General features: G+C 55.4%; 1 protein-coding gene across 4 annotated transcripts in view; it reads left to right on the forward strand.

The window, feature by feature from the left end:
- Positions 1–16382, forward strand: part of TEX264 (testis expressed 264, ER-phagy receptor) — a 29295-nt gene that overhangs the window by 2685 nt on the left and 10228 nt on the right. For 3 of the 4 annotated variants that reach the window (XM_082663322.1, XM_082663324.1, XM_082663323.1), the window contains exons 3-4: positions 776–1067; positions 9443–9664. In XM_082663322.1, coding sequence (XP_082519448.1) covers positions 810–1067; positions 9443–9664 — 480 coding nt within the window. In that variant the 5' untranslated portion in view covers positions 776–809. The remainder of the gene's footprint in view (positions 1–775; positions 1068–9442; positions 9665–16382) is intronic. The other variant, XM_082663325.1, reaches the window with a different exon arrangement.

Genomic DNA, 16382 nt, shown 5'->3' on the forward strand with positions numbered 1-16382 from the left:
CCTCCTCTTCCTTGCTGTTTCTAATCTATGGACTGGGAAAGTGAGATGAAGCTTGTTAGCACCGGTAGCTCCGCTCAAGTCTGGGAAGCATAGTGCTAGACTTTGTTCTGCCTGCTCAGGCTATTTTAACCTCGTCTCTCCTTTGGTTCTGGGTGGGTGAGCTTGTTGGAAAGCAGTATTTCACGGGCCAGATGTGCTTAGCAGAGGAGAGCTTCCTACAAGAGTCCCTTCCTGTGGCACATTTTTCCCCCTGACGTTTTGTTCCTTATGGTTTCCCTGTTTTTAAATACGTGTTTGGGCCCTGTGCTTGCCTGTCCTCCCTCTGGCAGTGGCCCATGAGGCTTGGGGAGTCTGGGCAGGCAGTGTGGCTCAGTTGTGGTAAGAAATAAGGAAGAGGCAATGTGGGGAAAAGGCAGGCTGGCTGACGTCTGGCCCAGCAGGGGTGGCTGGTCAGGGCCAGGAGTATGTCCCTGGCTGACTCACTCCTGTGCCCCTCTATGACTCAGCTACCCCAGGTGTGACCAAGGCTGCCAGCTGACAGAGCTGCTCTGAGAGCCTCAACAGTTGTGATTAAGAAATAAAGAGGCTTGTAGCTTCAGTCATCCTTTGTAACTCCCTTCTAGGTCACTCTGTGTGTAAACACCTCTGGCTCCTGCCTCTCCCACATCAGAGTACCCAAGGCAGGGCTGAGGTTGGGCCAGAACTGGCTGGCGGGAAGGTGGGCACATTGGTCAGACAGGCTACCAGCCACCTCTTCCTTCTGTCTCCTTTGCAGCTGCCTTGGGGTGCGGCGTGGGGGGCACAGAGCCATGTCGGACCTGCTACTCCTGGGCCTGATTGGGGGCCTCACTCTGCTGCTGCTGCTGACGCTGCTGGCCTTTGCTGGGTACTCAGGGCTGCTGGCCGGGGTGGCAGTGAGTGCTGGCTCACCCCCCGTCCGCAACGTCACCATGGCCTACAAGTTCCACGTGGGGCCCTATGGTGAGACTGGGCGGCTTTTCACAGAGAGCTGCAGTGTCTCCCCCAAGCTCCGCTCCGTTGCCGTCTACTATGACAACCCCCGCATGGTAAGGAGCCTCCTGGGCCCTGGCTGGGGTTCTACCCCATGGACAGACATGGGGCAGGGCTACTTGGGCAAGGGGTGTTCTGGTTTCTGGGGAGGGGTGGGAAAATCGTTGAGCTGGCTATGCACACCACCTCCTCTCTGAGCTTGAAGCTCCTTCCAGATTTAATCTGGACTTCTGCTCCAGATTTCTATATATGCTGGCTTTCTACTTGTCACGATATGCTGGCTTTCTACTTGTCACGATCTAATTTTCCTGGCTTGTCTCTGCCCATGGACTTCTGAGTGCAGGGGGCCACACCACTGTGAGTCCCTAGCCTCTGAGGGGGCGTTGGTCTGTTGCCTCCTCTTCTCTCCCTCCCTCAGCCCCATTTGAAGCCAGCACTCTAAGACCAGACCATTTCAGATGCTACCCTCTCTTTGAGGTCATATCGTGTTTCTTTGACTTCCCTCTTTCAGCTCTTGTGCTGAAAGAAGGTGGAATCTTCCAGCCATTATGGTGGCCCCTGGCCCAGGGATAAGGCATTTCTTTGGACATCAAGCTGCCTGGTTGGGAGAGTGCTTTGGGGGCAGGTGGAGCCAGGTGAGCTGTCCAGAATGTCCAAGATGCTGGGGTCAGAGACTAACCTGACATCAGTGACACCCTGTAGGCATATGGCTGTATTTACAGCCTGTGGTGAATCGGGACTCACCAATATGGCCTCCTGCCATGCCATGAGGTGGTGCTGCCCACAGCTGCATTGGGCTGGCAGCTCTGCCAAGGGTTCTTCAGCCTCCAGCTCTGAGCCTTGGCACACCAGGCATTGAGAATCCCCAGCTCTGGTGTTCTTGCCTGGAGAGCTCAAGTGGGCAAGGCCTGTAGCCTCCATACCATGTGCTGAACAGGCCTCAATGGGGTACTCAGTCGAAACAAGGGTGTGCTGACTCCCTCTCTGTGCCAGGTTCTGCTTGACACCTGCACTCTGGAGATGAACAGACGTGGCCCTGCCCTCAGGAAGCTTTGTGTGGTTGGCAAGTCAGCCCTGTACAGATGCATCTCCAGCAAGACACTGTGTTCAGTGCTCACAGAACTTTGAGCGAGCTGTGGGTTTGCCTCAAGTCTGCCAGGGAGGCTCAGAGAGGAGGTCTTCTGTCATGAGTAGAATTTTGCTCTACTGGAAAGGGCCTCCTGGCTAAGGGAACTGCAAAGTGCAGGCCTGCAGATGTCGGCTGACAGAGGAAGTGTGGCAAGTGAACACGTGGTGGGCGGAGAAAGATGTAGAAGGGTTTGCTGGGCCAGGTGGTGGGAGGTACAGTAGGTTGGGAGGAAAGGTACAGCACAATTTGACACCTTTGATTTAGGAAACTAAGTGGATGGCAGGTGGAGGAGGGAAGGAGACGAGGCAGGGGGCCATCGAGGAGATTGGGCTGGGTCTGGGTGAGAGGTGATATGGCCTGGTTGAGGGATGAGTAGACATTGAGGTTTTGAGGTCACATGGCTCGGAGATGGCACTAACTGACAGTCAAGAACACTGGGGCCCAAGTGGGATGGGGCAGGCATTGGGCTATGGGAAGCTCCTAGACCAGATGCTGGGCCCCCACCCTTGCAGAGGTCTCTTGTGTAAGTCCCTTTCCCTCCTCTACCCTCCCCTGGACCCTGCCCCTCCTTCCACATCTGACCCAGTTGGAACCCTCTGCAAGACCTCAGTGGGAGGGATGAGGGTCCTTGCAGCTGCCTCTTTCCTCACCGGCATGTCCTGTTCCAGAAGCAGTACATCGCCTCTTGAGTTGGAGGTGCTAATTCCAGAATGGGAAAGGGCCAAGGCAGCATGGTACCTTTGGGTCATTGCTGGAGGCTGGTTCAGGGAAAAGTGAGATAGAAGAATCCTGGCATGGGACAGTCTCCCTATGGCCTCCTGACCCAGCCACCTCCAAGCAGCCCACTGTACAGCTCTCCTGGAGGTGTGGTGGACTGTCTGAGGTGGTGGGACTTGGGTTTCCAGGGTTGGCTGAGCACAGCCCGACTTTGATACCAGTCTGGGGGCCCATGGCCTGAGAGGACGGACTCAAGGTTAGCAGGTTTTGATTCTGTCTCACCACTGTCCTGCTGTGTGGTATTGGGCATACCACATACCCTCTCTGAGCCTCCATTTCCTCATCTGCAGAGTAATGTTAAAAATACTGCATATAGGTAGGCTGGCAAGGGTTAAATTAAGTGACATAGGTGAGCCATTCACCCCAGTACCTTGCCCTCAAGAAGTTGTTGTAACAACAACAAAAAATGGGTGGAAAAAACACTCATGCTACTTAGGTGTGATGAGGGGTTGTTAGGCTGGGCACTCATAACCCAGGCTTAGACCCTAGGCCTGGCTGTGACCATCTGGTTGGCACAGAGAATGAATATATATGTCTAAAAGTGGCCCCTCTGATCCTGTCCATCCCAGTCCTTGGTCACTCTGGAAGAAACTTGTGTCCCTATTCAGAGCTGGGTCACACCCTGGCACCTGCGATGGCTCACCTGCCTGGCAGAGATCCTAAAAGGTTCAGGGAACCCTGGACCCCCAGACTTCAGGTGCTCATGGCTATCACAGACTATCTGGTCCATAAGGAACTGAAGCCTCTGGGTCCACACTGCTGATATTATAGAGGAGGAGACTAAGGAGCAGTTAGCAGGAGTTGTGGTACTATCTGAGTTTACTCATGCTTTTTTATTTTCATTTAGCAAATATTTGAGCACCCTGTCTGTGCCACTCTGTCCTGGGCACTGCTGCACAGTGGGGACCAAGGGGCCCAGCCCTCAGGCCGTCTCAGTGGGGGTGGGGGGTGTCAGGGAAGCCTGAAGGACAGGCCTCATCCAGTCCTGGGGAAGGCCAAGAAGCCAAGCTTTCTGCTCCCCAGCTGCCTCCTACAGCAGTGTCCAGCATGGGGCCCTGCATAATATGGTTCACAGAAGGAAGGGACAGGATGTAGACTGAGCTGTGGAGTGTCCCATCCCCATTCCACCCTCCCCAGCACAGCACAACACAACAGGAGCCAGAACCTGCTTCTCTGAGTGTGGGAGGAAGTGAGGCTATTTCAGGTTCTGTGAGTGGGGCAGTGAGTGACCAGGTGAGAGGTGGCCATGTGCTCTGGGTGCCGCCCACCCCCGTGAGATATAGACTGACAGCTCCCCAGCCACACCCCTTCCAGGCCTTAGCTGGACAGAAGGAGGCTGGTTCCTGAGAAAGGCCTGGTGAGGCTCCCCTGGTCTGTCTCTGGGCTCAGGAAGTGACACAGAGAAGGGTACCAACAAGGCAAGATTGTGGCGATTGCAGTGGACCATTTCATATGCGATGCTGCTTGAGCATATATCCTGGAGATACATATGTATGTCTGTATGTCAGTTAGCCACCCAGCCCTATATTTTGGAGTTCTCATGGGATAAGCCTGTAAGATCTGGGCGAGTGGTTCTTGTGGTGCAGGAAGAGGGATTCCGTTCTTCATCCCTGAGGGCCTTGGTGGAGGTGGGGGGAAGGAAGGAAGGAGCATGTGGCAAGAAGTTGACAGACTCTGGCAGTGGCTCATAGGTGTCCCTCTCCTCTCCAGGATGCCACATTCATGGAGTGTGGCCATTTCCTCTTTTTTTTTTTAAGTCAATGATTTTTTTTTTTTTAATATTTGTTTGTTTGTTTGGCTACACCGGGTCTTAGTTGTGGCACACAGGCTCCCAGTCTCAGCATTCGGGATCTAGTTCCCTGACCAGGGATTGAACCCTGGCCCCCTGCATTGGGAGTGCTGGGTCTTAACCACTGGACCACCAGGGAAGTCTCGTCATTTCCTCTTCTAAGTGCCAAGGGAAGGGGGTGATTCCAGAGTCAATCAAGGATCTGTCCCCACCTCTCCACCCGCCCCCTCAGCACACGCACAGACACACACACACAGATCCAATTCTGTCCTGCCTTTGTATAGTTCTGCCCTCTCTCTCCTGCTTGGACAGTGACTTTTGCCTCCCCTCCTGGGCCTAGTTCCTCTGGGAGCCTTGGGTGTTGGGAAGGAGGTGGAGAGGACCCTGAGCACCTTATTTGATCCTAACCAGTTCTGGCCTGTTAACAGGCCCTAATGGCTGGGCTGCTGTTCCTGTGCCCATGGGCCTGTCCTGTCTGCCAGCCTGGCCCTCCTCCTCCTGCCCCACCCTCTGCTGCCACCGCCTCCGCTGCTGTGTTTGGGGCTTAAGTAACCTGCCTGCTTGCCTGCCCTTGTGGGGAGCTTGGCTGAGGCCGGTGGGGCATGGCAGCCTGTTCAGCTCACCTGGGGAAGGCCTAGGAGGGAGTGCTGCCTCCAGGCATGGAGGAGTTTGGGGAGGGGACTGGTGGCGGTTGGGTACTGCCTTTAGTGAACTAGACCACACTGAAGTTTCTTTTTCCCCCTAGTCCACTGAGAATCGGTTTACGGTCACCACGTCTGCAGGGGCTGAGGCCAGTAAGAGTTTTCTGACGTAGGCCTGTGCCGTACTTCCCCTTCAGTATATGTGGGGATGGTGCCCCCTGCTCTCCCTGGAGGCACTGAGGTCACATGGAGCCTGGGAAGGGGTCGGGTGAGGGAGTAAGATTTCCCAGGATTGAGCCCTCAACAAGGGCAATGGGAATGTGAGCTGAGCTGATGCTTCCTGGAGGCCCAGGCCATCGCCTACCCCAGGTACCCTGTGATGATTTTCTGCTAGATGGAATCTAGGTTTCTGCTCACAGCAGGTTAACTGTGGGCCCCTGTGGAAAGGTGGGCTGGGTAGTCTGGCCAGGGAGGAGTCAAGGTATCCCTCTGGGTCTGGGATTGGCAGACAGTGCAGCTGTCCCAGTCAGATTATGCAGGTTATGGACCTGGGGTGGCCCATTTCTAGTGAACCCAAAGGCTGGGTTTGGTCTGGGCTAGCTGACACCATTTTTTTCTTCCTGGATCCTGGAATTTATTGATCTTGTCCAGTTTCCAGATTCAGTGAGGTCTTGGCCAGGCAGAGACCCTCTCTTCGCTATGGCCTCACACAGCAGGGTCAGCAAGGTACTGCAAGGCCTCTCCAGAAGGGGCAGTAGGGCCAGCTTGTACCCGGAAGCTGTAGGTTCCAAGCAGACTGTGCTCTTCTTAGAATGCTAGGACTCAAGAGGCCTCACAGCCTGAAGGAGATAACTCTGGTATCTCTTTCCTAGCACTTTTGCTCTGAGGGCAGATTCTGGATGGGCCTGCCTTACTGAAATTGGTGGTGGGTCTGGCCACTGCCCTGTCTCCCTGGTATGGTTCCTTGCTGGTGCTAGTTCTGGTCCAGCTCTTGTTCTAGTCATAGGTACCCAGAGAAATGACTGATACAGGGAAGAAAGGGAGAAGACAGAACTGGAAGGCCCAGCCTGCCCTTCGAAGATCAGGCCCAAATAAAGACATTGTATTGAACCAAGGTGGGTGGGGTTTCTAGCCATCAAGACACTCCTGCTTTCTGGGCCCTTGACCATCTCAGTGGGCCATTCCCCTGGAGGTAGGCCTGGGCTCTCCTGGGAGCCCAGGAAAGCCTTCCCCTGCTCTGAGACCAGCCTTGCCACTCCCCAGCCTGTCTTAGGCCCTGCCCCATCTCCTCCTTGCTGGTGCCTGGTTCAGATGTCTCCCAGCTCCCGCTTGGTATGGGGCTGCTTAGCAGGTGGTGGGCTTGCTGGGTAACCTCCGAGTCTGCCCCTTAGCCACTTGGACAGGGGAAGGGGCAGGAAGTGTTCTCACTTCTGGAATTGAAAAGTTGCTCAGGCAGGAAGGGAGTCCCTGTGCCCAAGATCTCAGGAGCCCTGTCTCCTTATTAGCTGCTTCCCTCCCCCATGACAAGAGTTCCTCCTTTTTCAAGGGAGAGGGAGAGGAGGTTTGCTCATGATGCAGAGCCTGTGCGAGCAGGTTTATGCATGCATGCCTGTACTATCGCTGAAGAACTTCTGTGCACAGGATCCTGGACCTTTCTGCCTAGAGCCCCGGAGTGGTGGGGAGGAGAGGCCACCAGTTACAGTGCAGCAGAAGACCTGCTCCCTCTGGTGGGCATTTTGGGATCAGAGAGGAGGAGCTGCTTAGTGAGGAGCAACAGAGGCTTTCAGGAGGAAGGTTGAGCTGAGTCTTGAAGGATGGTTGAGTTTCCCAGGCAGAAAGAACTCTGCAGTAGGGTTACGAGGACATTTCAGGCAGAGGAAGTAGCCTACGCAAAGGGAGGAAGCATGGGAGGATGTGGCATGTTTGGGGAGCTGCAAATAGTTCTGTGTGGGGGTGTGGTGGGAGAGGAGGCTGGTAAGGCTGGCTGGCCAGAGCCCGGATTTGTCTCTCCCTCTGCCACTCACATGATTAGTGGGCACCTGCCCACCTGGGTCTTGGCCCCTACTCAGGCCTAGGGATGCAGAAAAGGAGTGCTAGGTCAGTGTGTGGACAAATCCAGGCAGTGTGTTGTGTGGGCCACCCTGAGACAGCCTTGCATGCTGGCCTCGGAAGTTTCATCATAGAGGTGAATTGGGATCCATTGAGAGGTTCTAAGCAGGATGATCACAGGTGTTCTGGTGCCTTTGGGGGACTGAGAAGGATGTGGAGCTGGAAGGTCCGTGAGGGCTGCTGAGGTGATCAAGACCCTGGGACCCAAACCCAGGCAGGCCAGGTGTTGGAGAGGAGATTACCAATTGACCTTCCATCCATTTCTCTGTTTAACCTGTATTGGATGTTTCTTTTGTATAGCATAGGTCGCTAGGGTTAGTTAGGAACATGAAGATGGGCTTTGCCGCAGACACTGTCCTTTGGTCTGTCAGCAGGCGGCCTGCCAGAGCCACCTGCCTTTCTGGCCATCCTCAAGTCTTGGGTGTGAATGGGGCAGTGGCACCATCTAGAGACAAGAGGTGGTACTGCAGTGCTCTCCAGCGCCTCTGGGTGGGGTGGGAGGAGCGTGAGGTTGAGAGAACTGACTGAGCTGCAAGGTTGACTTGATCTGGGTAAGAGTTTACAGCACAGTATTGGAGTCTGTGGGGGTTGCCATTGAGCCACCCTGAGAGGCTCTCCAAGAGGGTGTTTGGACCTGAAGGATGGGCAGGGAGGAGCTACATGTTCAGAGTTTTGGGTAGATGGGCATCCTGGGCCAATGGTTACGTGTTTGGCCAGTGTCATAGCTACTAATAACTGACAACAAGTATGGAGCACTTGCTGAACCATGCTCAGTCCTCCTGTGAAGTATCTCACAATTCTGTAAGTTGGTATCGAGGAACTGGGGCTTCAGGAAACCAAGGGACTCATCCAGAGCACAGGACTCAAGATTCACACCCAGGCCTGCCTCTCTTCAGAGTTGTGGTCCTGACCACTGCACCGTATTGCCTGCCACGAGAGCCCTGAGTTATGCTTAATGACATAGGATTCAAGGGGACCAGGGCTGCAGAGAGTGGGAGGTGACCCCCAGGGACTACGCAGAGGTGGGAGTCAGTGCCCAAGTTTCAGGCAAAGTGAGACTCTGCATTGGCCAGGGTAGGAAGGCAGAGCAGGCCTGAGACACCCCTGGGGGATTGTTGACAGGACTTGGAAGGGGCCAATGGGAGGGCAGAGACAGGTAAGAATGACTTCACGGTACTGGGAAAGGAGGCTGAGGAGAAGAGCAAGTGGAGGTAGAAGGAGTTTAAATTTAGGGGTCAGTGGCCCCTGAGTAGGGCCTTCAGATTGAGGAAAACCTGGGATAGAGAGCAAAAGGTCTGTGGTAAGTCTTTTGGATTTAGGAAGAGATACCCCTGGGGGCTGGTACAGATTCAGGTGTCAGGAGGTGAGACAAACTGGGACCCCTGATACCAGAAGGAAAAGCAAGTGCTGGCCCTTTCAGGCCTGGAGTTAGGCCTAGGAAGTGTTGGAGACTCACGTAGGAGCCCTTACCTGGGTGGGGTTTGTGGGAGCCAGGGGAGGGAGGGGAGCAGAGTGAAGTGAAGTGTAGGTACTAGGGGTCCAGGGAGACTTAGGGGGAACCAGCAGTCTCAGCTAAGAAGGGGCTTGGGAAGTGGGGCAGGGTTTAGGATAGGGTGTGGGTTGGAGAGGAGATATTGAGGCCCTGGTGATGATGGCTGGCCCTGCCTAAGAGCCTGGGGAAGAGGATCTCACACAGTTTGATCAGCAACCCAGAGTTCAGTTCTGCTTCCTGACCAGCCCTTCTGTGGCCCCTCCACAGCTGGCAGGAGCCTGCCCTGTGCAATGGAGGGATGGAGAGTCCTGCAGCGGGATGCCACAGGCCGGGTTTCAGCAGGAAATTGTCATCTCCATTATGGTGTCTGGGGCTGCGTGGCTTGTTGGAGCTAGTGGTTCTGCCAGGCCCAAGCTGGCACAGAAGCCAGGAAGCAGGAGGTCTGTGGGCCTCCTTCCTTTGCCCAGCCCTGACACCCTGCTCTGCTTCCCCAGGTGCCCTCTGAGAAGTGCCGCTGTGCGGTGGGCAGCATTCTGAGTGAAGGTGAGGAGTCACCCTCCCGTGAGCTCATCCGACTCTATCAGAAATTTGGCTTCAAGGTGTTCTCTTTCCCGGCACCTAGCCATGTGGTGATGGCCACCTTCCCCTACACCACACCCCTGTCCATCTGGCTGGCTACCCGCCGTGTCCATCCTGCCCTGGACGCCTACATCAAGGTGAGACACAAGTCTGGTGTGTGTGTCAGGGGGCAGCCAGTCCTTTGAGTGGGTGCTGGGGAGGCCTGCCTAGCCTGGGAGGAAGAGGCTGTTTGGGGAGGGCAGCACCTCGTGGAGCAGGTGCCTGTGGAGCTAGGAAGATGGGCAGAGGCTGCTGGCATTTCTTCCATACACCCGAGACCTCTTGGGCCCCAAGCATCTCCCAGGAGTACGGGTAGTTTGTTCAGAAACCCAGTCTTGTCATTTAAGCTCTGACTTGGAACAAAGACATCCTTAGTGCTCAGCCCCCACTCCAGACCCACCCTGTCCCTATCCTGCTGGGCCCTGCAGAGCAAGGGCCCTGAGACAAACTTTCCCTGTTGTAAATTACTCCTCCTCTAAAACATTTTGTAAACTTGGGTGCTAGGGAAATGATCCCAATTTGGGCTTGGAAGTGATCGTTTATTCATCTGTTCAACTTGTATTTATTGAGTGTCTGTGCTAGGTGCTATGCTGGATGTGGTGTGACATACTGGTGCATGAAATAGGCATTTACAGTGAGGTGTGGAGATAGGTAATAACGTCAAACAAAAACGGGATACATGCTAGGAAAGTACAGGGTGAGAAAAGGCGGGGAACCAAGTGCACAGAGTGGTCAGGGACAGCCTCTCGGAGGAGGTAACTTCTCAGGCAAAATCCTAGAAGAGCCCTTGGAGGGGCGGTAAGAATGTTCTAGGCAGAGCTAGGGTGAGGAGCGTGGGTTTGATCTAAAGGCAGTGGGAAGTCACTGCAGAGTTCCAGCCAGGATCCGAGCTGCGCCTTTGCAAGATGGGCTCTGCTGTCGTTGGGAAGGGTAGGGCTGGACCATGGCTCATGGGGGCCGGGTGGAGGTGCTTTGAAGCTGTTATGAATCCTGCCGTGCATGGCGGCATCTTGGGCTGGGGCAGTAGCTGTAGAGATGCAGACAAGGGTGGAGACTGACAATTTGTTTTGGAGGTAGAACTGATGGATTTGTGGATGTGTTGGATGATGGGAAGGGGAAGGAGTGGGAGGAGTCACAAGTTGCAGTCCCCTCTGGGCAGGGCAGGTGGGTGAGCGTGTAGTGGTGCTTTCTACTGAGGTATGCAGGGCGGAGGGAGGAACTGGTTTGGGGGGCCAGCTCTGTGGGCTGTGTCAGGGAATCTGCCTGAGGGACCTCTTAGATGGGGTGTGGAGTCCACAGTGATGTGTGTAGTCTGGAGTTCAGAGAGGATTGGGCTGGTGAATATGTTTGCTGACGTGAGCCTATTGACAGTATTTGCCCTGGAGGGTGGCTGAGGCAGCAAAGTGTACAGAGGGCATGGCCAGTGTGGCTGGGATCAGGGAGCAGGAGAAAAAAGTTAGCAAGAATGTGAACTTGACGGTTTTGGAAGAACCTGGTGGCTTGTTCTCCAGAGCAGCTTGGGAAAAGGGACAGGGCCTTGGTGATGGAAATGGGAGTTCAGACACAACCTGGTTAAGTGTCTGGTATCAGGGCTTGGGAATGAATAAATGGGGCCCTGGGTCACCAGCTGTGGCCTTCGTGGGCAGAGACAGGAAGAAGAAACAGGAGGGCTGCTGTGGTAGGGAAGGGGCATGGGGAGGATGGAGGAGGATTTCCTTTGTGAGCTGGAGGTTGGCAGCCAGAAGGGTGCTGGGCGTGGGGTCGGGCCGGAGGCTGAGGGGCAGGGTGAGGCAGGAGGTGGGGGAGCTGACTGGTGTTGAGGGCAGGAAGAGAGACATCAGTGCCTAAGGCCTGCTCAGCATTTCACCCAAGGAAGGGCTGGTGTGTGGTGTCTCTGGTCTTGTCTGTGTCATCCTCAGCTTCAAGGGCCAGTCTGGAGGAGCACCCCTGGGAAGAGACTTTCTGGGTTCCAGACCTCAGAACAGGACATGTGGTGTGGTGGCGAGCAACTCAGCCACCACAGCCTTTTCTTGGCTTCAGGGGTTTATTTTTAGACACCTTTGTCCAAATTTCCTGGCCCCTGACAGCTTCACAAGTTGCCTGGTTTTGACGTCACCTCTTTGATGAAAGCCCTTCCTCCTACCTCCTCCTCCCGTGGGAGCCTGTCAGCTGTGCTCTGGGCTTGATTTTCTTGGGGTTGGGGCTGCAGCAGGGGGCGTACCATCCTCTCTCCTGCCTGTGATGAGGAAGCCTGACAGGTGCGGGGCAATGCAAGGGGCTTCTCAGGGATGTCTGCGAGGCGTGCTGTGTGGGCCTGACCACCAGCTGGGAGAGTGAGACAGATGCCGGGCTGCCCTCAGTGGAGGCACGGCCCAGGTGCTCTGCTGGTTTTGGGGGTGAGGAACAAACCCAGGTGAAAGACGAGGAAGGGGCCGGTTCTCTTTGTTGGTCTCAGCCTGCAGTGGACAGGGGGTGGCCCTGTGCCTCTCTTGGCCTAGGTGACAGAGAGAAGAGAATGTAAGGCTCGCTCTTACACCTGCCCTCTTCCCCACTGCCCTGAGACCAGAGAAAAGAGGCTGCTAATGAGACTCTGAGCGCTTCTGACTGTCCCAACCCTGACAGCTGGCTGCCTTTAACCATGTGTGCGTGCGTGTATGTACATGTTACGTACATGTGCGCGTGTCTTTTTTCTCCACCCCACTGGCTTCTCTCTGGATCTGAGGCTGGGTCTGCTGTGGAGTTGCTTCAGATGCAGTGACAGCAGCCCGTCGGCTTTCTATTTCAGGAGTGGTGAGGGCGGCAGTAGCCAAGAGGAGGGGAGGGAGGGCTTGGCAGGCTCACCTGCTTCCCCAGAGGCTGGGGCGAGGGGTGGAGGTGAATGATCTCAGAGCTTTGGATGAGGGAGGTGGAGAGCAGCTGCTGTTCCGGCAGTGGCAGATGTCTGAGCCTGGGACAAGATTGGTCTCATGGGACAGCAAGGTCCTGGGGGTTCTCTGTGAGGAACCCAAAGACAAGCATTTGTCAGGGCTCTTGTGGGGATTCTGGAAGGATGGCTGGATCCCAGCTTTGTGGTCTGTGTGGCAGCCCCTGGCTCTCTGGCCGGGCTTCCCCAGCTTGGCAGCCTGGCAAGCTCTAGGGGCTGGAAGTCTGCCTTTCTCCACGTAAACCACTGGGGGCCCCAGGCCAGGCACTCTGGGACAGCATGTGTGTGAGGGGTCCCTGGGTTCTGTGTGACTATTTGTCTATGTGGAAGATGCCCCAGCTTTGTCAGGCCGCTCCACCAGGGTCCAAGGAGTTAGCCTCCAGGGCAAGAGGAGACCACTCCCTGATCCCCAGGAAGGGGGTTCTTCTGGCAGCTGAAGGAGGGAACTGAGCTTCCTTGAAATTGCAATGCCACAGAGGAGGTGGGGACCAGATATCAACCCAGAACAATAGGCAAAGGCCTCAAAATTCACCACAAGGTGAGACCAGTCTTAATGAGCGTCCAGGGAAGGCTTGGGGCACATGGAGCAGACCAGAGATGAGTGCGAGGCCTGGGGTCCCACGTATGGGATTGTGTGTGAGTTCCCTGAGCTCAGTACTTGGCTCATATCTGCAGTTGGTGAGGAGATCACTAAGAGTGTTAGACTGGCCAGCCAAGACCCCCGTGCCTGACTTCCTTTCAACAGGATCTATGATCTTTTCCATAAACCCCCTTCCCCAGGGTCTCTGCTTTCCCCAGGTTTTCAAGGGAGGTCTCCTTGTGATGTTTGGGCATCTCCTGAGTTTAGGGAGGGCATTGTCTGTGTGGAGGCTGGTTGGCTGGGTAAATGCAGGCAGGCCCTGGAGGTCAGATAGTGGCTCTTTCTCCATAGAATTGGAGATGTGTGGTAGGCAGAGCAGGTATAGTGAGCCAGTGGGGGAACCTTGGTGGTAGAGTTCTGGGATAGCTGGGTTGATGGGGCTGTTCTACCAGGGACAGCTGTGAGCAGGGACCCCAGACCTTAGTTCTCAGACTGCTCTGGGGGCCAGAGCCTAGGGGCTGTGCTAAGGTACCCCTGTGGCTGGCAGCCAGTGATAGGGGGCTGCACTCAGACCTTTACTTGCCTCAGCTGGAGTAGCTCTGCCTCTGGGTTTTACACATCAGATGACCTCCTGAGCTTTTGTTTGGAGGAGGATGTTTGAGACTTAACTGGTTTGAAAACCTCTGTCCTAAGAGGGGGACACCATTGGGCAGATGCCTCTTCCACCCCTGGCCAACTGCATGTCTGTTCTAGATCCTGAGGACACCGTGGCAGTTGCAGTGTGAGTGGAGCTGGGAGGTGCCAGGGCTCATCCCTTGTGCAGGCAGGGGCAGGAGGGGTTCCCAGAAGAGGCACTTTCTGGGGGAGCTGGAAGCTGGACCTGGAGGAAGCCCTGGGGAGTGTCACGGTGGAGATTTCCCTGGAGTGGATGTGACTGAATTCCTGAGTGGTGGGTGATAGGCTGGCAGTGTCAAGGGACAGCCAGCTGGAAACTAAGGAGCGGGGGACTCAGCTGCCTCAGCAGGGTGGCTACAGAAGTGGGTCATCCTGTTGAGCGTGAGCAGGGAGGAAGCTCCCAGCAGCATGGTCAGAGTCTGGGTCCTGCCCAGTGGCTCACAATCTCCTGTGTTTGTTTTCCCTCAGACTGTCTGAGTGACTTTGAGGGAGTCAGTGATGGGGGTGGTTTGAGTCCACACTGAGGCCAAAACACCAGTAGGGAGCAGGATGGTCCTGGCAGTGGGAATCCAGGTAAGGAAGCCCCCATAGAATATGAAATTTGGGGTCGTCTCTTTCCCTGCCCATCACCTTTGCTGAGCTAATTTGGGAGAGTTCCCGAGCTTTATTTTTAATAAGGAAGGCCTTCCTGGTATCTCAGCTCAGTCACTTACTCTGCACTTATTTACTGGGTCCTTTTTTGTGTGGCATTGTTTGGGGCATGGAGGAATGAGCTAGGAGGCAGGCATAGGGTCCTAATAAAAGCCAGCATCCCCATTGTTTTACCAGTAACGACAGTGAGACCTAGGGAGGGGAGGTTACCCAAGGTCAGGAGTTGAAGCAGTGGCCAAGTCCAGACTGGATCCCCTGGGCAGAGAATCACTGATGGCTACATGCCTTTTGCCACTCTGCTCTGTCCATGATTGGGGCTGGGGCCAAGAGGCTGAGGACTGTCATGAGCTTGGGATGCACTGGGAGTGGTACCCAGAGTGGGCCTGGGATAATAGCAGCACTGTGGCCTAACACCCACTTGACCCTCTGTCTCCAGCCCTGGTGGGCAGAGTCATGGGCTGAGGCTGTCGATTTGGGAGCCTGCTGGGGGAGCCAGAAGCAAAAGGCAGGAAGAGCCTGGCTGCCCATTTGCCCAGCAGGGACTCATTAAGGGTTACCTTGGCAGCTGTTCTGGGCACAGGAAGCAGCTGCTGCAGGTGCCTTATTGGTCCTCATGTCCTTACCCTCAGTGAGGTGGAGATGGCTCCAGGGCTAGCTTACCTGCCAGGGCTGCGACCTGCTAATTGGCCTGCCCCAGTTCAGGGAGGAGGGTGTGCTCAGTAGCACCAGGACCTGGGGCTGAATGATAAGCCCCCAGAACTCTTTCCTCCCACCATCTCTCCCAGCCACAGGGCTTAGCCTAGGGGGAGTGGGGTGGGGAGGGGAGAGATGGATTCACTGGGAAAGGCAAAGCAACCTTTGGGGGTGGGGAAATTTGGGCTGAGCCTTGAAGGATGGGTAGTGTTCTCCAGGTAGGAAGGCAGGTCAGGCAGAGGCATTGACGTGGACATGGCCTGTGTATCCATTGTGGATGGAGTACAGGGGAGGAGCAAGAATTTGGGCCCAAGAGATGAGGCTGGGTCCTGCAGGTTTTAGAGAGCCACTAATGGTATGTGATCAGATGAGTGACAGCATCCAGGCTGGCTTTGGAACAGGACTTGAGCACTGGGGGCTGGAGAGGAAGAGCCAGAGGCCACAGTCCAACTCTGAAAGAGAGTAACAGAAGTTAGCAGAGAATAGCAGTGACTCTCCATTCGCAGATTTCCCTGGGCCAGGAGGAGACCCCCCCCATCCCAATTCCACAAACACACACCAAGGCTTGGCTTCCCTGACTCCCCTTAGGAAGTTGCCCCTGGATGTTGAGGTGTGGGGACCCACACAGGAGGCTAAGGCTCTCCCCTCTGCCGGCCTGGGGCCCTGAAACTTGTTCCTCAGCCTCTCAGGCTTCACCCCTCCCCACTCCCCTATCCCAGTAATGAAAGCACAAAGCCAGCCTTTGCTGGGGCGGGCGTGGGAGCCACCACTCTCGAAATACCAGCTCAGATATTGTAGCTTGGCAGCCCTGCAGGACCCTGGGGGCTGAGGCTTGTCTGGATGGTGCTGTGGGCTTGGGCCATCACCAATCCAGAGAGAGCCTTTTTCCCCAGGCAGATGGGCCTTACCAAGGAAGGATTCTTTTGCTCTTTTCCAGAGAGCTTGGGATTTCAGGAACAAGGAAGGAGGAGAGATTCCAAGGAGGGAGATCCCTCCAGAGCAGAAAAACTCTGCCTTTTAGTGGAGCCCTCAGATCGGGAGAGGCTGTCTGTCTGCTTATGCAGACAGGAAACCTAAGGCTCCAGAGGGAAGGTCTTTCCTGAGCAGCAAGTAGAGGTACCAGTCAGAGATGAGAAATTCAGGGCCTTCTCCTCCTCCCTTACCTTCTGTCTTTCTCCCCACCTCTCCATCCCCACTTGCCCAGCTGTCCTTCCCTCTGGCACTTCCTGATTCCTCTGGCTCCCAGGTGCTTGACTTCATGGCTCCATCTGCACCAAGCAGCCTTCCTGCTGCT

The sequence above is a fragment of the Grampus griseus genome, assembly GCF_964374135.1.
Source record: "Grampus griseus genome assembly, chromosome: 10".
Lineage (NCBI taxonomy): Eukaryota > Metazoa > Chordata > Mammalia > Artiodactyla > Delphinidae > Grampus > Grampus griseus.